Source organism: Anomaloglossus baeobatrachus, chromosome 11 (genome assembly GCF_048569485.1).
Source record: "Anomaloglossus baeobatrachus isolate aAnoBae1 chromosome 11, aAnoBae1.hap1, whole genome shotgun sequence".
In the NCBI taxonomy this organism is placed as follows: domain Eukaryota; kingdom Metazoa; phylum Chordata; class Amphibia; order Anura; family Aromobatidae; genus Anomaloglossus; species Anomaloglossus baeobatrachus.
In genome coordinates, this window is record NC_134363.1 from 126819180 (window position 1) to 126845423 (window position 26244).

General features: G+C 45.1%; 1 protein-coding gene across 1 annotated transcript in view; it reads right to left on the minus strand.

The window, feature by feature from the left end:
* Positions 1–26244, minus strand: part of MEGF6 (multiple EGF like domains 6) — a 635985-nt gene that overhangs the window by 206081 nt on the left and 403660 nt on the right. The window contains exon 5 of the mRNA XM_075328936.1: positions 24246–24368. Within this exon, the coding sequence (XP_075185051.1) occupies positions 24246–24368 (123 nt within the window). The remainder of the gene's footprint in view (positions 1–24245; positions 24369–26244) is intronic.

Consider the following 26244-nt stretch of genomic DNA (forward strand, 5'->3'; position numbering starts at 1 on the left):
AGATCAGGGAGTAGCTTCAACCTCATAATTAACCTGTGGAGGATAGTATCTCTATGAACTGTCCCCAAGAGCTCAGAGATCGAAAGCACCAACACAAGGAGGGGATAGGGCTTTCCAACTCATGCAGCCCACTGAAATCCTAAGTGTCAGCCATCGAGAGCACAGCTTCCCTACCTAATAGTGGGGAGCGGGACCCTGAAAGCTTCAAGCCGAGGGGTCACTGGAAAATATCTACAATTAGTGCAAGGAGGCAGGTCAAGACCACCAGCAACATCAAAGGGAGTGGATTCCCGGACGAGCTCCCCCAGAGAGGCAGCAGCACCCAGAGACTTGGTTTACCTTGGTGTCAGAGTCTGCTTTGCAGTCACATAAATACTAACAATACCTGAGTGAGTACGCTGTCCTCCCCTGCTTCCAATCTGCACCACGCTCCCCTATACCTTCACCATCCAGAGTCCTGGGGCCTACCCTACCCGTGGCGGGAACATCATCTAGCTGCCCCATTCCATCTTCCCTGGGTACTCCCATCGGCAGCGGCAGTACTCCCCTTACCGCGAACAATGGGTGCCGTCACGAACTCTTATCCCCTGTAAATATCCCCTTTTCATTTGAAGTGGCCGCGAACCCCGGGTCCGGAGACCCTCGAGCCACAGAAGACCCCGGATTCGAGCGGTTCGACCGCTGCAGGAGCGGCACACCACCAGCAGCCAAGAAAGAGTAAAATGTTGTCTTATGCAAATGTTGATGTTTTGTTGAATTTGATCACACTGCTGACCGGTAAATGTTTAATGTTTGAAATGTTTGTTTGATAATGCCTCCCATAAAGAGAAGAATAGTTACCTGTTTAATGCATAACAAAAACTGCGGTGCACCATTGTTATTTTGTTGCAGCCCGGGAGTGCTGAGATTTGCTGTGTGGGTCCTCTCTTAGCTTTGTCACATGGTATAATAAATCACCATTTACTGCAAGATGTGGGTACCTGGTGTCGACCCCCAGCTCTTGAGCTACCCGTTTATGATGGTCTCATTATCAAACGCCCCTTTTAGTGTTAGGTTCCTAAGTTTGACAGTTCCAAAATGTCCCCCTAGCTCTGGGATGTTGGCCTCAGGGAGCACTGCCTCCTCATCATCCTCCACAAGCACACAGGAGGGAAACTAATCAGACTCAGGCTGCAGTGGAACTTCTTTAGGGGTGAACCGGTTCTTTACGAGTGACGGGGTTTATCATGACGATCTACCCAGCGCTGGACCCTCTGTGCCCTGAAAGTCATGGTCAACACACCAGGAGCGCCAATACTTCCATTTTTAATTTGTCATATTCTTTCACGCTCTTTAAGGTCAGGTTTTAATAGGCCTTCTGTGGTTCTCTATGCCCATTCCTCCAGTGGGAGTTACTCCCATGCCCTCCTTGTCCCATCCAATTGAGACCCCCGAGATGAGTCAAAGGGGTTCCGATCGTTACCATGGCAACTCGAGATCAAATGATGACCTCTGGGTTACCTGGCTAAGGTGGCCTGTTAAACTATGCCAAGAGAGCATGGTCTAACAGGCGTTCTTTCAATGTCACATTGACAGGTTTAATGCAACACACCAGTGGTCAGATTAATAAAAGCTAATGTCCCATAGGGGGGATTAAGTAGAATAGTAAAAGAAAAGTTTAAAAAAATTGACAATTTTTTATTTTTTTTTAAAACCCAAAATAAATAATGAAAAATGTTTAAAATATTATACCAATAAATACGTAAATCTATGTAAAAACAAAAAAAAATAAAATACACATATTTGGTATTGCCGCATCCAGAATTACCCGATTTATATTTCTGTCACACTGGTTAACCTTTTCAGTCAACACCTTGAAAAAAAAAAAATATATAAACGGTATATATATACATATATATATATATATATATATATATATATACAGGCAAATATTAGGCTTTTTAATCAAACCACTAGAAAAAAGTGGAATAAAATGTGATCAGAAAGTCAAATATAAGTAAATATGGTATCCCTGAAAAGGACATCATGTCCCACAAAAAAACAAGCCACCATACAGCTTCATTAGAGGAAAAATAAAAAAGCTATAGCTGTCATAATATAGCAATGCAATATAAATTTTTTTTTCTACAAAATTGCTTTTATTGTATGAAGGAGGCAAAACATAAAAAAAATATGTAAATTGTGTCGTTTTCCAAAATGGGGGCACTTGAGGGGGGATTCTGCTCTTCTGACACTTAAAGGATTGGTATATGGAGTAAACAAACTATTCAACAAAAATGTGTGCTCCAAGGGTCAACTAGCGCTTTTTCCCTCCAGAGTCTCGACATTTACCTAGGCAGTATTGTACAGCCACATATGGGATATTGCCACGCTCAGCAAAATGTGTGACAAATTTTTGGTTCCATTGTTACCCATTTTCCCTTGTAAAAATGTAAAATCTGGGGCTAAAATAAAATAATTGTGATAAAAATGTAATTTATTTTTTCTTCATTGCTCAATATTATAAAATGGTATAAAATGGAATAAAAATTTGTCAAACACCTATGGTGTCATAATGAAATCATTGAGAGGTGTATTTTGTTAAATAAGGTCACTTGTGGGGGGAGCATTATTTATGCTATATAAGTGAATATTATTAATGTTACTTTATATTGTATCAGATTGTCGTATCTTCAGTGATGTCCCATGAAAAGACAAAAAAAATATTTACAAAAATGCAAGGGGTGTACTCACTTTTGTGATTTACATCTTAACATTCCAGCAGAAAGGACAAAATAACAAACACGAGACTATCACCGGATGAACCCAATTTAGACTCATCCAGAAGGCAGCACACAAAATAATCTGCGGAATGAGGAGCCCGAGGACCCGGGACAGTAACTGGAGTAAAATTGTTTAGGTTTCCAAACAATAATACACAGACAAGGCTCGGTCACGCTAGTAACAGAGCAGAAATGCTAGCATCAGGGAAACACGACGCAATTAAGAAAATTGATATTGGCAAAGTAAAATAGAGGGTAAGAGGAAAATTGTGTTTTTCTCCAAGTCAAGTCAATATTGAGCCTTAAAGGGAATGTCTACATTTGAGCATTTATTTTATTTTATCTAAAGGAATCCAAAATTATGTGCCATTTCATTTCTTAATATATCTTATAGGCCTCATTCACATGTCCATGTTTAAACACCTACATCAAAATATGGTACCGGTGTCATCAGTGCTTGTATCAGTCTGTTATCCATGTGTCCGTTTTTCACAGATGGCTAAATAAATGAAATGACATAGCTTCTCCTATCCTTTGCAATGTTAAAACAGGCACCACACATTTTCTTTGTGGACCCATACACTTCTATTAGCCCTTGTCATCCATACTCCCGGAAAAAAAATGGACCTGTCTCCATGTGTTTTGCATGGACACACAATCAATGTAAAAATTCAGCCGTGAATAGCACCACAGATTGTAATATATGAGTGTTGTGTCAGTGAAAGAAACAGATACAGCACATATGTTATGCAACACGGACGTGTGAATGAGGCCTAATGCCGGCGTCACACGGGACGATTTATCGTGCGATCGCATCAGTGATCGCATCCGCCCCCGTCGTTTGTGCGTCACGGGCAATTCATTGCCCGTGGTGCACAAAGTCGTTTACCCCCGTCACATGCACTTACCTCCCGGGCGACGTCACTGTGGGCGGCGAACATCCTCTTCCTGAACACACACGTCACAGCGACGTCACACAGCGGCCGGCCAATAGAAGCGGAGGGGCGGAGATGAGCGGGACGTAACATCCCGCCCACCTTCTTCCTTCCGCATTGCCGGCGGGACGCAGGTAAGCTGTGTTAGTCGTTCCCGGGATGTCACATGGAGCGATGTGTGCTGTTACGGGAACGACGAACTACCGGCGCGCAGAAGGAGGACCGACATTTTGAAAATGAAAGACGTGTCAACGAGCAACGATAAGGTGAGTATTTTTGCTCGTTCACAGTCGTTCGAAGGTGGTCACACGGTACAATATGTCACACGATGCCGGATGTGCGTCACTAACGACGTGACCCCGCCGACATATCGCACGATATATCGTACCGTGTGACGCCAGCATTAGGGTCAGAATTTATTTATTTATTTTTTAAAGACAAATCTCCAAATCGCCTGATTAGTTAAGACGTAAACTCGTAAAGGGTTATTACAAAAAAAAATGTTAAATGCCTATCTGGAAAAAAAGATGATAGCTTTTGACTCGCTCTAGGTCCGAAGATTGGCGATTACTTTTAAAAGGGTTCATCAGTATATTTTTAAACTTCACAGGGGAAAGGAAAGGAAAGAAAAGTAAGAAAAGAAGGACTAAAAATAAAGAGAAATATATAGAAGAGATTAAGGGAAAGAGAAAGTAAAAGATAAGGAAAAATAAAGTAAAAAAAAAAGTACTAAAGAGTGCAAAATAGAGAAAGTGAAAGATAGAAAGAGAAGGGAAGAGAGTATATATAAGGGCTGCTTCTCACTTGCGAGTTTCTCGCAGTAGAGCAATGCGAGAAAATCTCGCATTGGAATCGGACACATGTTAGTGAATGATTCAGCTCTCATCTGCGATTTTTTTCTCAGTCCAAATCGGACCGAGAAAAAAATCGCAGCATGCTGCTTTATTGCGAGTTTCTACTGCGAGTTTCTCCAATGCAAGTCTATGGGAGCGTGTAAAAAATCGGATGTCACGGGACGGCACTCACACCATCCTAGTGACATCCGATTTTCTAAATACATTTCTCGCATGTTTCCTAAAACACTGGAAACGAGCGATGTCTCCCAATTTCTGTCAATCACTATTCCCTGTCAGTCGGTCTCTCCCTCTCGGTCTCTATTCTCTCTCTGTCGGTCCGTCACTATCTCTGTCCCTCTCTCACAGTCTGTCGGTCAGTTTCCACCCCTCTCTCATACTCACCGTTCCCCGATCCCCCGGTGCGGCGCTGCACGGCTTTCTCACTGCTCCGGCGGCTTTTACTATTTTGAAAAAGCCGGCCGCTCATTAAAGAATCTCGTATTCCCTGCTTTCCCCGCCCACAGGCGCCTATGATTGGTTGCAGTGAGACACGCCCCCACGCTGAGTGACAGGTGTCTCACTGCACCCAATCACAGCAGCCGGTGGGCGGGTCTATACTGTGCAGTGAAATAAATAAATAAATAATTAAAAAAAATGGCGTGCGGTCCCCCCCAATTTTAATACCAGCCAGATAAAGCCATACGGCTGAAGGCTGGTATTCTCAGGATGGGGAGCTCCACGTTATGGGGAGCCCCCCACCCTAACAATATCAGCCAACAGCCGCCCAGAATTGCCGCATACATTATATGCGACAGTTCTGGGACTGTACCCGGCTCTTCCCGATTTACCCTGGTGCGTTGGCAAATCGGGGTAATAAGGAGTTATTGGCAGCCCATAGCTGCCAATAAGTCCTAGATTAATCATGTCAGGCGTCTATGAGACACCCTCCATGATTAATCTGTAAGTTACAGTAAATAAACACACACGCCCGAAAAAATCCTTTATTAGAAATAAAAAACACAAACACATTCCCTCATTACCAATTTATTAACCCCGACAAACCCTCCATGTCCGGCGTAATCCACGGACTCCAGCGTCGCTTCCAGCATGCAGGTGACAGGAGTTGCAGAAGACACCGCCGCTCCGGTCACCTCCAAGCAGCAACTGAGGTGAGTAGCGCGATCTGCTGAGCTGTCACTGAGGTTACCCGCTGTCACTGGATCCAGCGGTGACAGCGGGTAACCTCAGTGACACCTCAGCAGATCGCGCTACTCACCTCAGTTGCTGCTTGGAGGTGACCGGAGCGGCGGTGTCTTCTGCAGCTCCTGTCACCTTCATGCTGGAAGCGACGCTGGAGTCCGTGGAGTACGCCGGACATGGAGGGTTTGTCGGGGTTAATAAATTGGTAATGAGGGAATGTGTTTGTGTTTTTTATTTCTAATAAAGGATTTTTTCGGGCGTGTGTGTTTATTTACTGTAGCTTACAGATTAATCATGGAGGGTGTCTCATAGACGCCTGACATGATTAATCTAGGACTTATTGGCAGCTATGGGCTGCCAATAACTCCTTATTACCCCGATTTGCCAACGCACCAGGGTAAATCGGGAAGAGCCGGGTACAGTCCCAGAACTGTCGCATATAATGTACGCGGCAATTCTGGGCGGCTGTTGGCTGATATTGTTAGGGTGGGGGGCTCCCCATAACGTGGAGCTCCCCATCCTGAGAATACCAGCCTTCAGCCGTATGGCTTTATCTGGCTGGTATTAAAATTGGGGGGGACCGCACGCCATTTTTTTAAATTATTTATTTATTTATTTCACTGCACAGTATAGACCCGCCCACCGGCTGCTGTGATTGGGTGCAGTGTGACACCTGTCACTCAGAGTGGGGGCGTGTCTCACTGTAACCAATCATAGGCGCTGGTGGGCGGGGAAAGCAGGGAATACGAAATTGTTTAATGGGCGGCCGGCTTTTTCAAAACAGTAAAAGCCGCCTCAGCAGTGTGAATGCCGTGCAGCGCCGGGGATCGGGGATTGGTGAGTATATGAGAGAGGGCTGCTAACTTCAGTTACTCAGGAGATTAGCGGTCACCGGTGAGTCTTCACTGGTGACCGCTAATCAGGGCGCGACACAGACAGAGCCGCAGCATGACAATGAAGTCGGGTGAAGTTCACCCGAGTTCATTCTGACAGTGCAGCTCTGTCTGTGTCTGCTGTCATCTGCCATTCAGCTCTGCTACATGGCTGTCTGTGTCTGCTGTCAGCGGCCATGTAGCAGCGCTGAATGGCAGATGACATAGTAAAAAATACGCATTACACACGCATTACACACGCATTACACACGCTAGTAAAATCTCAGAAATAGCATCGCACTTGCGTTGCACTCGCACCTAACGTGAACTAAAATCAGCCGAGTTTTTTTCAGCCCAGTCGGACCGATTTTACTCGCATAGATGTGTTTCCACCCTAAGTAAAATATTGGAAAAAAAAAAAAGAGAAAAATATCAAGAAAGAGAGAGTAATAAAAAAGAAACATTAAGAAAGAAAAAAGAATAAAGAAAGAACGACAAACAGAATCCCCATGTCACAGGGTGTCTGGCTCAAAAGTTGCCGACTTCTGACGCTGTTCACACAGCAGGGTCAGACCCGCCACATGCTTTTGAGTTGCATAGACAGGCTCGGGTGCCGACCAGCTGGGCTTTTATTAGTAATCGGGCTTGCAGGAGTTAATTTCTGCTAGCGTATGGATTACTGCTTGATTCACATGTTGCTGGAGACTTATCACAGTTACAGCCGCCTATTTAAGATGGTGGAGCCTGGTCTCCCATGCCAATGATAGCTTTTGCGATCCCGGTCTTTCTGCTTTCATATCCAGTTGCCGGCGAACTACTGTGTGCCGTTTGGTGTGTTGTAGACATACTCTTGTTGTCTGATTATTTCTTTCCTTCCTTTAGTTTCCACCTGATCACATATTGTCTACAACTCTGTGAATGATTGCTGTGAGTTTGAGTTTTTCACCTGTCTGTTTATTTGTGTGGGACTTATCGCTCCTGTCCCGGCCCTCTCCTGGGTGGAAGGAGGGGGGCCACTAGACCAGGATTATTCAGGTGCTAGGGTTAGGAAGGTGGCCCAAACATCGCCACCTTCCGATGTATCTTTAGGATTAGCGTCAGCGAGGCTTCCCCTAGCCTGAGGGACAGTTTAGGCTCCCCTGTTCCTAGTGATGCCGTCACACCCAACTCCTTCCTTCTGTCTCCCTTTGCGACCGTCTCCGTGGGACCAGAACGGTATGACCACCATTGACCTGATCGCTAAGGCCACTGATTGGCTGCAGGGTCTGGTGATTGGTGGTCATTGCTTCCTTTCCAGTGGAGCAACATTGGATAAAACGTTCAATAATTCTCGTTGCCTAAATTATCAAGAATTGCCTATTTCCATTAATAGACTTCCGTTTCTGTATAATATTCTCTCTTTTCATCTCCAGATCTATGTAGACTAAGTAACAATTAACTCATTAATTGCACCCCATAAATAATGATATCTGTGAGCACCGGGGACTTTCCCAACTATTTCTTGATACCAACAGCATTTTATTTCATTTCAGTTTGTAATCGCAAAACCACAAACTCTGCACGAAATCTCGCTGACGTGACACGACAGGTCGTAAATACTGGTTTTGTTTTTATCACACAGACTTCTGTTCAAACAAAATATTTAACAATGGAAGAAGTAAGTGCATCTGGCAGTGAGCGGAGGCAGCGGGAACTGCTCAAGGCTTCTGCCAGAACGTGTGGGATGCGAGGATAAGGCCGGACTGCACCTCCCAGCAGAGACACGCCATCAGGCGGAACGATAATCACTATTGAAGGCTTGATTCAATGCTACTTTGTTTTCTAAGGACACTAACTCTTATGTCATCTCACCGTTTGCAGTGTGATTGAAAACACCCTACTCTTCACTTTTACCAGTCATTCCACACTGGAGAAAGGTTGGCCTGCCAAAGCGCTGAGATAACTGTCACCACAGCACCCCACATTTTTTTTTCCTTATAACTTACACCCTTTTTGTGCCACACCCTGTATATCATGCCCCTGAGCACCAATGCCACACCACCTCCGGGTACGCACACCTCCAAAGCCTCCTGTGTAACTTGGCACTACGGCCACAAAACCAAAAACAGAACAAACCAAAGCAGCAGTATTAAGACCAGGTAAAAAATGCATACTTATTGCAAGTGGTAGGTCTTCTGTGATTCACCAGATCCATGTGAGTTTGCAAATTTTGATACTTCTCCAGATAAGGGGTCTCAAACACAAAGGCCATTGGGCACCGTAGACTCCTTGACAATTGAGGTTCGGTCGAGCAGGCCGCCGCCATCAACGTTTCTTTTCAGTTGAGTGTGTGTTTTTGGATGCATATTCAATTGAAATGCATTGCAGTGCTGAGTCCAGGACTCTGCACCACAATGGCAATGCCAGCCAATGGCGTCGCAGCATATGATCTCACTGCCATGCGCTGCCCCAGCTGTGAAGAAAAGAGGACACTGAGGGAATGGAGGACAGGTGAGACAAAACTTTTCATTTATTTTAAAGGCGACCTGTCAAATGAAAAAACTCTGACAGCCTCCTCTAATACTGAGCTAGCTGTCTATCAGTGTGGGGGGTGCAGTTTCAGCTGCAGCTCTTGATACACAGAGCGGTGACTGATCCTGCACTTGCGCCCTCCCTATAACTGAAACCAGAATGCTGCCAAGAGGATTGAAGTTATTTCCTCCCAGCAACAGGGTTTGAAGTGCAGGCGCAAGGTAGATTCTAACTGCTATTAACAGGCAGATGACTGATCCATTTAAGTTGTATGTGAAGAGTGGCACAATAGGGACATTATTACAAGATGGAGACATTAGTACAAGAGAACCAGTATGGGGACATTACCACAAGATGGGGACCAGGACAGGGCATATTACTGCAAGAAGTGGACTAGGATGGGAACAAAGCTACAAGATGAGGCCCAAGATGGGGGACATTGCTACAAGACAGGGACCAGAATGGGGCATTACTAAAAGATGAGGACCAGGAAGGGGGACATTACTACAAAAAGGGGAAAAGGAATGGGCACATTACTACAAGATAAGAAGAAGGATGAGGACATTACTACAAGATCAGGACCAGGATGAAGATGGTACTTCAGATAGGGACTAGGTTAGGAACATTGCTACAATATGGCGACCAGGATGGGGACAATATTACAAGATAGGAACCAGAATGGGGACTTTTCTACAAAATGGGGACATTACTACAAGATGTGGCAAGATGAGGACCAGCATGGGGCTATTACTACAAAATAGGGACCAGAATGGGACTTTACTACAAGATGGCGACCAGGATGGGAAAAGTAAGACAATTTTTCTGTATAAGGAACTTGTCAGTAGGATTAACCCTCCTAAGCCATCTACTGTATATGGACATGCAGGTCCTAGAAAGTGGAATAAACTGATACCTAGATATCTGCAATCCTATGAAGTTGCCATTTTTCTCAATCTATAAATAGGCCGTTAAGATCTATGGGCCGGACATAGATCTTACTGAGACCTTATAAACTGGGGTCTCCGTTCGTGTGTGTTGCACTTACATAGTGCTGGGCAGCCCGCATATTCTAATAGTATGGGCATCACTAATAGGTTGTAAGCCAAATACCTTGCACCCACATGTGTGAACAGTGTCCTATAAGTCTTTTTGTATGTAGTTTTAATATTAAGCGATCAAGTCCTCCATTAATTGTTAGTTTGTGAGTGGTTGTTTTATCAGTGTTTTGCACCGGTTGCCTCTGTGGCGCCCTGGACAAGCCAGGTCGTCACAGAACAACACCAACACACCCCACACTCCCGGTCAGGCACGCCGAAGTCAGACAAAAACCCTTGTTGCCTTCCTCCAGGGGCTGATGTTCACACCAGGGGGTGGGCCAGACGGTTGGTCCCGCCCACCGAGGAGTTCACAGTCCTGGAGGCGGGAAAAAGAGTTAGTTTTAGTTGGGAAGTGAAAGTGAGAGGAGGGAAGTAGCAGTTGAGTAGACAGAAAGTGGTCCGGGTGTGTGGCCCGGACGGATCAGCAAGGTTGGCAGACGGTGGTGACCGTCTACAGGAGAGGCTTATTGGAGATAGCCGTAAGGACCGTGGACGGGCGGTGGCCCGGCGGTACCGGACCGGTATGCAAAGAGAAGCCAGCACCACCCGGCAGGGGCTTACGGACCCCGGCAAGGCTAGGAGTCGCCGTGAATTTGTCAAATCCGTTAGCGAAGGGAACCTCCTGGGTTTCCCAGCAGCCAAGTCCCGACAGAAGGCAACCGTCCAACCGAGAGAGGGAAACACAGTCACCGCCAAGGCTAAAGTTCCCAGGGCCAGAGCCTGCGGGCAAAAAGGGCTCCTTCAGCAACCTTCAAGCTGGGGAGCGGGTTACCGGTGGGAACCCATTGGAACCGTTACACTACATAGGTGCAGGGAAAGGCAGTCACCATCAACCTGCCGGGAGGAGAAACACCGCAGCCGTCTGTGGGATCCGTCCATCCAGCCGTTTGTTTTACCGGAGACTCTGTGTACATCATTGGCTGAGCGAGTACCACCGTGCCGTGCGGCACAGCGCTGCCCCCGCAACCCTGCACCTCGCCAGGCCCCGTAACCCGCCTGCAATCCATCCCTACCCCATCACCGGGCCCCGGGACAACCAACCCCCTACCCACGGAGGGGAGAACCAACATCCAGGCTGCTCCCTGTCATCGTTCCCGGGATCCCCGTCCAGAGCAGCGGTGGTGTCACCAATCTCACCACAACCTTGGGTGGCGTCACGGACAATATCCAATCCCCACAATCAATCCCCACCCTTTTCACTCACGGGCGAGGAACGCCGCTCAAGTCCCCAGGATCCGGCCCACCGCTCGAGCCACCACCGAGCAGCAGCCGCAGCAGCAGCGGCCGGACCCGAGCAGTGGGAGAGCGCAGTGTCCCCTCCTCCGCCCGCGACACCTCCATCTTTATTAAGGAGATTTGCTGCATCATGTTAGTGAATTAGTTTCTGTAACCTGTGCAGGTAAATACCGTTGCCCATTTTTTGCTGTGTTTAATGCCTGAATTTCTTTGGGGGAAGATGTAATTCCTCTTATTGTGGCTTATCTTTTATATTATTACTGACAGATTCCCATTAAAGAGGACCTGTCATTTGCCATAAATATGACATTTTTTACTTTATGTCAATGCTTCTGTTCTCTTTAATACGGCATTGTTTTTTTTCCCTGTACCTCTCCCTTCCTGAGATATGGTCCGCTCTTCCTTTTATTTATATATATAATTGCCTTATTCTGTCTGTCACGAAAATGACGTCATTACAGTGACAACCGTCGCATTGGCCACTGGGCTCGGCCTGGCCCGCCCCCCCCCGCACGGATTGGCTGCTCGGCCTGGCCCCACCCTTCCACACGGATTGGCTGCTCGGCCAGGCCCCGCCTCCCGCACGCATTCCCCGAACCCACATGGAGCCCCGACTCCCAGGTGACTGCTGCACCCCTGGAAACCCACACCGGCAAGACAAAGTGGAGAAAAGGCCGAATGTGTGAAACCACTAGCTTACCCCGGCTCCCGGCACACGTGTGCCGGAGCCGGCATAGGCTGGCAACCATGGTACACATCGTGGAACTAAAGAAACCGCTTTCTTTAGTTACCCGATGTGTAACATGGTTACTAGCTTACCTCGGCTCCCGGCACACGTCAGCACTGTCACTTTGAATAGCTACTTACCTTTTCTCCACTTTCTCAGATCCGGCACGCTCCCGTGCACTGTGTACAGTACAGTGGCCGCGCGACAAGCTCCGATCACGTTTTGTCATGTGACCGGAGCATGTGACCAGGAAGTTGCGGCGCGGCCACTGTACTGTACACAGTGTACGGGAGCGCGCCAGATGTGCGAAACCACTAGCTTACCCCGGCTCCCGGCACACGTGTGTCGGAGCCGGCGTAGGCTGGTAACCATGGTACACATCGTTAACTATAGAAACCGCTGTCCTTAGTTACCCGATGTGTAACATGGTTACCAGCGTACCCCGGCTCCCGGCACACGTGTAACCTACATATACATTCTAGACTACCCGATACGTTAGAATCAGGCCACCTTCTAGTATAAGTATAATCTTGTTAGTCATCTGGGTTTGGTGCTCAAGCAGACGCTCATACAAAAACTAAAATAACCACACCCACTTGCCTATTAAGACTAAATTTGTAAAAAGGGAGGAGGGCCCATATCTCAGGAACAGAAATACAATGCCAGATTTATACCAGGTTAAAAAAAATCTGACATTTATGGCAAGTGATCCTCTTATAGCTTTATTCATATAAGCCACCTTTGAAAACGATCCACCGTTAATAAAACAAGAACACAAATCCATTAGGTCAGGGGTGGGGGACTCTGTTTCTGCTGGGGCCATTTGGAAAGTTCTACCATTATTCAGGTGGGCCGCACAAAATAATCAACTGGAAAATTATCTACTATATTTGGTAAAGCAATTAACTTCCTGTCGGCTGGAGATTCTTGTATTTGGTGCTGCTGTGATATTAGACAATATTGTTCTTGTTGCTTCTCAACTGCTTTTTCAGGTTTGTGTCGGCTGGGACTGATGTATATACATCATAAAGGAGACACTGAGGGCATATAATCACAGGAGCTATTGGGGGCACATACATCACAGGAAAAACTGGGGGCATATACATCACAGGGGAGGCCTGAGAGGAATATATGTCACTGGGAAAGCTGGGGGTACAGACATCACTGGGGGTACATACACATCACTGGGGGGGCACATACATAGCTGGAGGGCACAAACATCGTTGGTGGTATACACAGCACTGGGGAGCACAGACACACAGACATCACTGGAGGTATATACATATCAGGGGGGCACAGAAAGCCCCAAGGATGCTAGAGGGGCACAGACAGCCCCAGGGAGGCTGGAGGGGCAAAAACAGCCCCAGGGAGGCTGGAAAGGCCCACACAGACCAGGGGAGGCTGGAGGGGCCCACACTAGCCTTGGGAGACTAGAGGGACTCACAGAGGCCTAGGGAAGCTGGAGGAGCCCACACAGGCCTGCGGAAGCTGGAGTGACACACGCAGGCCTGGGGACACTGGAGTTGCACGCACAGGCCTGGGGAGGCTGGAGGGGCACACACAGGCCTGGGGAGGCTGGAGGGGCACACACAGGCCTGGGAATGCTGGAGGGGCTCACACAGACCTTTGGATACTGGAGGGGCTCACACACACCTGAGGAGGCTTGAGGGGCTCAGATAGCGCTGACAAGGCTTGAGGGGCAAACTTTTGCACAAACACACCTGGGGGACGCTGGGGCAGCTGCGCCTCTTCTATGGGACGAGAGCACATTGCACGCCTACCCCATCCATAAAGTACGTCCTCATGCTGGCACTGGCCAGTGTGATATCGTCATCTGTCCAGTGCATGCATCGCAGCATTCAGCATTGAACGCTGCCTAGCATACAGGGTTTAAAGGGCCAGCAACTAGCAAGATGTGGCTGTTGCCCAATCCTGTGGTCCCTGGAAATCTGCCCAGGGCTCATAGAAAAGGTCATCGTGGGCCGCATACGGCCCCCAGGCTAGAGGTTCCCCACCCCTACATTAGGTGAACATTGCAAGGCAGACACATGGAACAATTTATGAATTAAAACTGAAAAGCTGAAGCTAAAGACACTCACAAAACAGCCCGAATCTAAACAATGCAAGCAAATATTCAAGACCCAGAACAGCAGAACCTCAATCAAAAGGAGCCGGAGAATTAGAGGATTAGAAGCCATGCGGAGAACCTGTTTATGTTTCCTTTCCTCGTGCTGGAAAAAATTATAAAATGTGATGTAAAATCTATTTTTGGAGTTGAAATCGTAATTCTTCCCAATATTTGAAATGTCTTCTAAAACAGCATAAAACCACACGAAGACCCCGCTCTGCCAAGCACAACGCTGTGGTCTGCAGACGTGGATCCAGTCCCAGCGCCGCTCTGTGCTCCATGATAATGGTTCCACTGGCTAGATGAAATATTAATACAAAACAGAGTCCCTGGATCAGGAGAGACATGCACGAGTAGCAGAATGTGTCATGTAAAGGGAAACTGCGACCAGTTACTATAGACTGGCTAAACGATAAGGACATTGTACGGGATACTGGTTAGTGACTGGACCTCACCGGATAAGGTGGAACGCCGGCAGAAACAAATATATAAGTTTCAGAACTCCTTTTTAACCCTTTATCACTACAGTTCTCTTTTTCATAAGCTAGAATGTAACAGCGCCATCATCTGTGAAAAAGTATGTAGTACGGCTTTTTACCACTACATAAGGGATATGAAAAATCCCATTGGGTGACATGTCGTAGTGTCACCAGCTATGGAAACATGACGAAGTATTGGTCTTGGATTTCTTGCTAGCTCTTGTTTAATGTTGTTACCATTTTTCAAAAATGTCAGCCTTTTCCTAACAATATCCATGCCAAAGAAGGCTGGGTTGAAAACCATAAAGGCAACACAGTGGCTCAATGGTTAGCACTGCAGTCTTGAAGTTCTGGCGTCCTGGGTTCAAATCCCACCAAGGACAACATCTGCAAGTTTGTATGTTCTCGCCATGTGTGGGATTACTCCAGGTTCTCCGGTTTCCTCCCACACTCCAATGACATACTGATAGGGAATTTAGATTGTGAGACCCAAATGGGCACAGTGATGATGATGTACAGTACAGTCCAAAAGTTTGGACACACCTTCTCAAGAGTTTTCTTTATTTTCAGGACTCTGAAAATTGTAGATTCACATTGAAGGCATCAAAACTATGAATTAAAACAAGTGGAATGAAATACTTAAAGTGTGAAACAACTGAAAATATGTCTATATTCTAGGTTCTTCAAAGTAGCAACCTTTTGCACACTCTTGGCATTCTCTTGATGAGCTTCATGAGGTAGTCACCAGAAATGGTTTTCCAACAGTCTTGAAGGAGTTCCCAGAGATGCTTAGCACTTGTTGGCCCTTTTGCCTTCACTCTGCGGTCCAGCTCACCCCAAACCATCTCACTTGGGTTCAGGTCTGGTGACTGTGGAGGCCAGGTCATCTGGCGTAGCACCCCATCACTCTCCTTCTCAGTCAAATAGCCCTTACACAGCCTGGAGGTGTGTTTGGGGTCATTGTCCTGTTGAAAATTAAATGATGGTCCAACTAAACGCAAACCGGATGGAATAGCACGCTGCTGCGAGATGCTGTGGTAGCCATGCTGGTTCAGTATGCCTTCAATTTTGAATAAATCCCCAACAGTGTCACCAGCAAAGCACCCCCACACCATCACACCTCCTCCTCCATGCTTCACGGTGGGAACCAGCCATGTAGAGTCCATCTGTTCACCTTTTCTACAAAGACACGGTGGTTGGATCCAAAGATCTCAAATTTGGACTCATCAGACCAAAGCACAGATTTCCACTGGTCTAATGTCCATTCCTTGTGTTCTTTAGCCCAAACAAGTCTCTTCTGCTTGTTGCCTGTCCTTAGCAGTGGTTTCCTAGCAGCTATTTTACCATGAAGGCCTGCTGCACAAAGTCTCCTCTTAATAGTTGTTCTAGAGATGAGAAGGTGTGTCCAAACTTTTGGTCTGTACTGTATGTAAAGCGCTGTGAAATTAATGGCGCTATATAAATATTATTATTATATGGTCACCATTATATTTTCCAACCACATGGCCACAGTTGTCAATTTATCCCAAAGTTCTTGTAATGTAGTAACGCACCCCTTCTCTCCTTGTGGTTGCATAATTAGGCTAGCTATTTTACCTTTATAATGTAAATTATATTCTTTGTCACACATTTTTCCAAAAAAAACCCACAAAGCAGATATATAGCAACTAAATATAGCTGAGATAAAACTGATGACCTTCCCAAACATTGTGGTCAAGAGGGCATGTTGGAGTCAGACCCTGTCACGCCCTAACTCCACCTATTGTGGCAGAGCTGGGCAAAACTGGCACGAAAATAGAAAAAGATTGCGCCACTCCATATTTTAACTCTAAGGAATTTTCAAATTGAGGAATAAATGCTTTTCGCTGGATAGATTCAGGCTGCTATGGTGTAACATGCATCTCTCTAGTGCAGTGAAGGTAAAGGGGCATCCATTTTTTTCCCAATTTCTTTTACACTGTGTTCCAAATTATATATATATATAGTATAGTATAGTATTTTTTCATATTTTCCTAAATTAACTTCATGAATTGCAGTCATTGTTATTTTCCAGTCATCTACTATTCGAGTATAATTGAAATGTTTTTTATCAAACTGCCTATGAAAACAGTATATTTTTAAAAATAATAAACACTCAAAATGCACACAAAATGCATGTTCCAAATTATTATGCACAGCAGAGTTTTCTTTTTATTATTATTTTGAAAAACAAAATGGTCAATTGTGAAATTATGAGCATTATCAGCTTATTACAAAATGAAATCAAACAGTTTTCAAGTCAAAACTTAATTCTAGGTGATGTACATTTGCACATAGGACCCTTTATTCGAAAGAATCTTCTGAACTCTCTCGTCCATTGAATTTGTCAGTTTTTGGATGGTTTGTGCTTCAATTGTTTTATATGTGGACAGAATACCCTCCCAGAGCTGTTGCTTAGATGTGAACTGCCTCCCGCCATCATAGACACTCCTTTTGATGATGCTCCAGAGGTTCTCAATGGGATTGAGGTCAGGGGAAGATGGTGGCTACACCATAAGTTTGTCCTCCTTTATGCCCATAGCAGCCAGAGATACACATGTGTTACTTGCAGCATGAGACGGGGCATTATCATGGATGAAAATGATCTTGCTGTGGAATGCACGGTTCTTCCTCCTGAACCATGGCAGGAAGTGCTGTTTTAGAAACTCCACATAGATTATGGAGTTCATCTTTACCCTGTCTGGGATCCTAAAGGTCCAGTCACACTAAGCAACTTACCAGCGATCCCAACAACGATAGGGATCGCTGGTAAGTTGCTAGGAGGTTGCTGGTGAGATGTCACACTGCGACGCTCCAGCGATCCCACCAGCAACCTGACCTGGCAGGGATCGCTGGAGCGTCGCTACACAAGTTGCTGGTGAGCTCACCAGCAACCAGTGACCAGCCCCCAGCGCCGCGTGGAAGATGCTGCGCTTGGTAACTAAGGTAAATATCGGGTAACCAACCCGATATTTACCTTGGTTACCACCGCACGGAGCTACACATGCAGAGAGCAGGGAGCAGCGCACACTGAGCGCTGGCTCCTTGCTCTCCTAGTTACAGCACACATCGGGTTAATTAACCCGATGTGTGCTGCAGCTAAATGTGCAGAGAGCAGGGAGCAGCGCACAATGCTTAGCGCTGGCTCCTTGCTCTCGTAGTTACAGCACACATCGGGTTAATTAACCCGATGTGTGCTGCAGCTACATGTGCACAGAGCAGGAGCCGGCACTGACAGTGAGAGCGGAGGAGGCTGGTAACAAAGGTAAATATCGGGTAACCAAGGACAGGGCTTCTTGGTTACCCGATGTTTACATTGGTTACCAGCCTCCGCAGAAGCCGGCTCCTGCTGCCTGCACATTCAGTTGTTGCTGTCTCGCTGTCACACACAGCGATCTGTGCTTCACAGCGGGACAGCAACAACTAAAAAATGGCCCAGGACATTCAGCAACAACCAACGACCTCACAGCAGGGGCCAGGTTGTTGCTGGATGTCACACACAGCAACATCACTAGCAACGTCACAAAAGTTGTTCGTTAGCAGCGATGTTGCTAGCGATGTTGCTTAGTGTGACGGGGCCTTAAAGGGGCCGACAATCTCTGTCCCCATGATTCTAGCCCAAAACATTACTCCATCTCCTTCTTGTTGGCGCCTTAGCCGTGTTTTCATGGGGTGTCCATCACTCAGCCATCCTCCACTCCATCCATCTGGACCATCGAGCGTTGTACGGCACTCATCGGTGAACAAAACAGTTTGGAAGTCAGTCTTCATGTATGGTTTGGCCCACTGGAGCCGTTTCTGCTTGTGTGCAGTGGATAGAGGTGGTCGACAGGATGGTTTACGCACAGCTGCAAACCTCTGAAAGACCCTGCATCTTGTTGTTCGGGGGACGTTGGAGGCATCAGCAGCTTCAAAAACGTGTCTGCTGCTATGACAAGGCATTTTAGCAGCTGCTCTTTTAACCTGAGGTAATTGCCTGTTGGAAAGAGTCCTCAATTTTTCCTTATCAGCACGCACACGCGTGTGCTGTGAATCAACTACATACTTCTTGATTGTGCGATGATCACGATGAAGTGTCTTGGCAATATTGATTGTAGTCGTGCCTTGACCTAAATACTCCACAATTTGTTGCTTCTCAGCAGCCGACACATCCTCTTTCTTTCCCATTTTGGCAAAAAATATAGGCTGCTTAATAATGTGGAACAGTCTTCTTAAGTAGTCTTGCCTTTATTTAGACACACCTTCCAAACTAATTTGCACAGGTATCTGCAATTGCTTTCAGTGATATAAAGAGCCCTGACACACATCACCAGCAATGAGTTTACATGACAAACAAAGAATTTCTAAACATCACTCCTAAACTCTTTTTGCATAATAATTTGGAACACAGTGTAGTTGGAAGGAGCCCCTTTAATTTTGCAGATTACAGTGTGCTCTACTATTAGGGTCCCTAATGATCAGCTGTAATCTGTCCTTGAAATTTTCTATTCTCTTGCAGCACCACCCAAATAGAAATGAAGCATTACATGGCACTCGCGGAAATGAAGTCTACTGTGTGTAATGGTTGGTCGTGCTGGGTCCTCCACGTCAAAATATGTTCTTTGTGTCTCTCTATGCTCTCAAATTGATTGAGATCCCCTTAATCTGCCTTAGGACTTCTTAAAATTTGGCAGGTAAGCAAGAAAAAGGGGACAAATGGAGACTAATATGACTGTAGAATCAGACTACAGATGACTTGACTGTAGTCTGTTACCGTGGAAACACAAATATTGAAAGAAGCTGCATACACAAAGCAGAAGGGAGATTTTTTTATATTTAAATATGTGAAATAAGCCTCATGTTCTTTCTTTGTGGTAAGGAGAAGGTATTTATTTCCCTCTATTATAATTAGGAACCATGAGTACATGCTGAGACGCCCATGAGTTTAGATTACTAAGAATTGGATAAATGTATGGAAATTGTTACATTTTCCTCTTTGTCAGGAGCCTCTCCTAGTAAACGCTCTGCGCTATAAAATCCAAAGTCATGCTAAGAATGCAAATTCCTGGGTTTACGGAGACATTTGCTTAAGCTGCAGAAATGACAGGAATGGGGCCATGACAGCCGAGCCGACTGTTCCAACATGTTCACCCGGAGACACAATGGGAGAGAATTCTCCCACTAGAAAATATCCAGAGAGCTCTATTTACATAGGGCTTTGTGTTCATGGTCTGTGTCATACGGGGAGACGCGAACCTCGCATGCAACCTTGCTCCCATATTGTCTCAATGACAGGAGCCATCATGCGGTTATCACGGCGACGTCATATATGGCAGAAAATTACAGTCATTATCGTTTTAAAAAACATATTTATAGAAGCAAAGTGCCCGATGACAGAGATTTAGATGGGATGGGGTCTGCTCAGCCGTATCTCGCAGACCAAACCTCCCCGGCTGATTACCGTTCCTCCATGGCATTGTTTAACCCCATTTTTCTTGCTTTTTTACTTCTTCACCTTTCAACAACCATAACTTTTATTATCTATCCCTTAAAATAGCCAAATCCCCTAATGTGGTGCTTATAATCTGTCACATGGGGTTTTTTTGCCTTCCCCTGGATCAACATGCTAGGGTAGTGCTTGGTTTGAACTCAATGGACTTAAAGGGGTATTCCCATCTCCAAGATCCAATCCCAATATGTAGTAGGAGTAATAATAATAATAATAATAATAATAATAATATTAGAAAATACCTCCAATTAGAAATAAAGTACAGTTCTCCTGATTAGCTCATGTTCAAGTCATTGGAGGACCTTAGGTATCCATGGTTACAACCATGCATATAGTCACAGTTAGTTAGTTGCTCGAGGATACCTAAGGTCCTGCAATGGCCTGAACATGAGGTAAGTGATATAGTGAATCAGAAGAACTCTACTACATTTTTTATTGGAGGTATTTGCTAATATTATTCTTATTATTACACCTACTATATATTGGGATATGATCTTGGAGACGGGAATACCCCTTTAAGTCTACCTTAAACACTATGAAATATGAGGGCTTGTTTTATACAGGACAAGTTGTAGTTGTGAATGACACCATTCATTTTACCATACATTGTACAGAAAACCAGAAAAATATTCTAAGTGGGGTGGAAGTGGGGAAAAAAAAAACCAAAACAGCTATTTCACAGATTTTTATTTTTTATATTTTTTGGGGGGGGGTGGTTTTAAAGACATTTGTTTTATGGAAAAAAAAATGACTGTTGTACAGGTCAGTATGGTTATAGTGATATCAAATTCATTTAGTATTTTTATTTTAGATTTATGAAAAGACGGAAAACTGTGGCAGGAGAAGCGCAATAGGGTCTAAAATAAAGGGATAAAAAAAAAAAAAGTGATCAACTCACCTATAGAGGTTGTGCCAGTCACAACCTATAACAGCAGAGATAAGTGCAGGTGAATAGCTGCAGCCCCGGGTGTAGTATGTAGAACGTAGTAGAGGAAACGGGTAATTCAGCCGCGCTCTCACCACATCAGGAACGTATTAATAATTTGTCTTTATTCTTTCATGCACAGATCGCGTTTCAGGAGTCTCTGTTCCCTTCATCAGGACAACAGGCGTAAAAAACATCAAATCTCAATTTTCTCAGATTTTCTGTTTCTTCTACTACGGTCTACATATTTTAGATTTATAAGACATAAATAAAAAAATTGCAAAAAAAGAAATTGGGGCTGAGTTGCCATATTTTTATAGCTTCAATTTTTATTTTTGGCAAATAAAGCTGTTTGTTTAATTTGGGGTGAGTTGTAGATTTTATTAAGACCATTTTGGGGTCCATATGACCCAGTTGCACAAAAATGTCAAGTGAGGACTTTCAGGTGCCAGCATATGGTTCGGGCTCAGGAGCATAGCAGGCATCTTCCTGAAAAAGCAGCGACCGGAGCTTGCTCCAAATGCTGCTGATTATCAGTCACTGACAGCGGTAATTACATAATGCACCTGTTGCTGCTGATGTGCATCTGTATCAGCTCCCATCTTCCCCCCTAAGGATGCAATTGTGGGGGCTGGTGGACTTGCATGACTCTAGGGACCAAAAAACAAGTCATTTCAGCTACATACTGCAAAACTGTAGTATTTTAATAGATAAAACTTGGACTATATAGTCCCCAAAACCTTATTTATGGGAGATAAAAAAAATAAAGTATATAAAAAGTAAAAAATATAGAAAATTAACATTCAATTGGAGCCTCTTTTTTCAATAAATGTTAACAAAAAAAAAAATGTCAGCTCACCAAAAATAAACAAGCCGTCACACAGCTCCATCGACAAAAAATAAAACAGTTACTAGACTCAGAAAATAGAAGCAAAATAAAACTTTTGTTTTTCTCCCATTTTCCCAGCATTTCAATTTTATTTATTTTTTCTTTTTTAACATTTTCCTGTATGCTACATGGTAAAATCAACAGAACAATTCAAAACTAAAACTCATCTTGCTAAAAAAAAATCCTCATATGGCTACATGAACTTAAGAAAACAAACAAAAAAAAACCATTATGACTCTTGGAGTCTGGTAGGAAAAGAAAAATTGCTTGGTCAAGAAGGCGCGAACACCGGCTACTCAGGAAATACAAGATCAAGCAGCTTTATACCTAAAGGCCACTTTACACACAGCGACATCGCTAGCGATGTCGCTGCCGATCGCACCCGCCCCCGTCGTTTGTGCGTCAAGGCCACTTTACATGCAACGACATTGCTAACGAGATGTCGTTGGGGTCACGGAATTCGTGACGCACATCCGGCCTCGTTAGCGACGTTGTTGTGTGTGAAACGCAAAAGCGACCGTTAACGATCAAAAATACTCACCTTATCGTTGACACATCGTTCTTATCTCAATTACTAACAATACGGTGCGCCACGGGCAGCGATTTGCCCGTGACGCACAACCGACGGGGGCGGGTGCGATTGGCAGCGACATCGCTAGCGATGTCGCTGCATGTAAAGTGTCCTTCACGGACAAATCGCTGCCCGTGGCGCACAACATCACTAGGACCCGTCACACGGACTTACCTTCCCAGTGACGTTGCTGTGACCGGCGAACCGCCTCCTTTCTAAGGGGGTGGTTTGTGCGACGTCACATGGCAGGCGGCCAATAGAAGCGGATGGGCGGAGAGCAGCCGAAGAAAAGACACACCCACCTCGTTGCCGGAGGACGCAGGTAAGCTGTTGTTCGTCGTTCCTGGGGTGTCACACGTAGCGATATGTGCTGCCTCAGGAACGATGAATAACCTGCAAAAGCAGCAACGATTATCGGGATTACAACGACCGGACAACGATCAACGATAAGGTGAGTATTTTTAATCGTTAGCGGTCGTTCGTACGTTTCACGCGCAATAATGTCGCTAACAAGGCCGGATGTACGTCATGAATTCAGTGACCCCAAAGACATCTCGTTAGCGATGTCGCTGAGTGTAAACCCCGCTTAACAGTAGAAAATGAAGACAAGCTGGCACTTTGAAGAACTGCGTTTCTTTAGTCATGCATTTGATTAAAAGATTACATGTATGGTTCCATAAAAATCCTCTGGCGCTGTATGTGCTCTTCATCATGGAGATGTCTGTGCTGAAGGGCACATACAGCACTGGAAACGCTTCAGAGGATTTATGTGAAACCATGCATGTAATCTTTTAATCAAATGCACAAATAAAGAAAACTAATTTTAAACTTTATCTTGGAAGTGTCATCTCGTCTCCATATCCTATGGATACGCATTCAGCAGTGGGGCAGCACATCTTATCTCCACCGAAGAGGTTGCTTAAATTAGCGGTGAGTCCAGATTTAAAAAAATATATATTTTTGATAATATATAATATTATAAACTTATTATATTCAAAAATCTTTATCTAAATGATCCAGCTTGTTTTAACTGTACAATAGAAAATAAAATGTGCTGGAAACCATCAACAAGCAGGATGTATAATAATCTAATGGTGGTCATGTTTTTCATTGAATTTTGCGTGAAATAACATATAGGCAGACAGGTGGTCAGATAACTGTAAAGATATTTTGCATTGCAGCTCAGCTTGTAGGGAAGATTGAGGTTTACGGTGGCACAAAAAGTTCCCATGAGTCACCCACGGCCTCATAAATTTTCCAAATAGTACAAATTGTCTCTTAATGGAGAAAGAGACAATCTCTAGCGCCAACTATTGGAAGTAGCAATCCTAAAAGGCAAAAGTGGCCCTTTAACAAGCCTTTTCATATGACCTAGGATTTATGTCAGAACAGAACCTTAATTTGCAGATACGGTGTTTCGGGATGATTGTCCCTCGTCAATGCAAAGTATGAGATCTGATCTGGCTGACCTCAAATAGTACAGACATATACAAAAAAAAAGAGCTAAACCTCCAATAAATCCAATGGCCGAATCCCATTTGAGTTGTGTCGGTTGTGGTCACGTTTCTCACCTTGACAGGTCTTTCCATCTTCTTTTAGGCTTTGTCCGTCAGGGCACTTGCAGTAGAAGCTCCCGATGGTGTTACAACATTGCACCTCACACCCGCCATTACCATTCTCACATTCGTTAACATCTGGAACATAAAAAGAGATGCAAAAGTTTACTGTATGTCCAGTTTTACTTGACTTGAGACCTTTCATTTTTATGAGGTGATTTGGAATTCTCTCTTTAAAAGTTATTTGTGATGACTATGAAAGCTATATAAATCTGCATAACTATGCACAGTATGCCGTTACCCGCTTCCGCTCTCCTCTGTGTGTCAGTCTTCACATAGCTCGGGCATTCTGTTCATGTTCCATCTACCTCATGAAATGACAACTACACATTATCCCAGACAGGAAAATGCCTGAAACTGTACTACATAGAATTGTCTCAATACCCCCTGGAGGACAAATATACTTCAGAATTAGAAAAACATGGCTGCCATGTTCCAAAAACAGCACCACCCCTATCTACAGATATGTGTGGCACCACTCACTTCACTGAAGCTGAGCTGCAATGACCCAACCTATAGACAGAGTGGAACTGTTTTTTTACTTACACTGATGAGCAAAAGGGTAACAATGTTTTGAACCTTTAGCTTTCAGGCTCCATATCTCACCATCCTCTTCAGCTTTGAGCGTGAGACGACATTAATTTTATAGACAATCATCTTGGCTATCTCATACATAAATTTGACTTGCAGCTATTTAGCATATGATTAGTTATGCAGATTCTTGTGATATCACTGCATTGTTACTGTTTTGCTCCTAAAAAAATCTAAATTTTAATTTTATTATTTTGCTAGGATTTTATAAATTATTTTTTGGCATGCTCCCGATCAGATACAAGCATGTCTCAACTGAAATCTGGTCCCAAGTCTCTTCTACACATTCCCAATGTTGGTGTCTACTGGTCGGCTCACTTGAGTATATATACAGCTTTTTCTTCAACTCTACCCACAAGTGTTAGGCGGGTTTTGCACACTACGACATCGCAGGTGCGATGTCGGTGGGGTCAAATTGAAAGTGACGCACTTCCGGCATCGCATGCGACATCGTAGTGTGTAAAGGCTCGATGATACGATTAACGAGCGCAAAAGCGTCGTAATCGTATCATCGGTGCAGCGTCGGCGTAATCCATGATTACGCTAACGCGACAGTCCGATGTTGTTCCTCGCTCCTGCGGCAGCACACATTGCTGTGTGTGAAGCCGCAGGAGCGAGGAACATCTCCTACCGGCGTCACTGCGGCTTCCGTAGGATATGCGGAAGGAAGGAGGTGGGCGGGATGTTTACATCCCGCTCATCTCCGCCCCTCCGCTCCTATTGGCCGCCTGCCGTGTGACGTCGCAGTGACGCTGCACGACCGGCCCCCTTAATAAGGAGGCGGGTTGCTGGCCAGAGCGACGGTCGCAGGACAGGTGAGTCCATGTGAAGCTGCCGTAGCGATAATGTTCGCTACGGCAGCTATCACAAGGATATCACAGTTGCGACGGGGGCGGGCACTATCGCGCTCGGCATTGCAGCATCGGCCTGCGATGTCGCAGCGTGCAAAGTGCCCCATAGATTGGGTTGAGATCTGGAGACTATGGGGCCAATCCAGCACCTCTACTTCATTGTCATTGAACCATTTATTCCCCAGTCTTGACGTATTCTTTGGGTCGTCCTTTTCATACCCAAAGTACTTGAGTGTACAAAGTAACTCGTCTTGTAGGACACTCACATGTAGCTCAGCACTGAGACCATTGATCCTGGTCAAGTATCCAACGCCTTTGGCTGTGACACACCCCATATCATCATATTTCCTCCACTAAACTTGACAGTTCTTTCAATTTCTCGATCTGTTATCCCCTTTTTACTTTGTTTTTTCCAGACCGATTTGCCCCCATCAGAGCCGTCTATTGACTTTTATCTCATTGCTCCAAATCACCCGTTTCCAATCTTCTACTCTCGACTTTCTATACTTTTT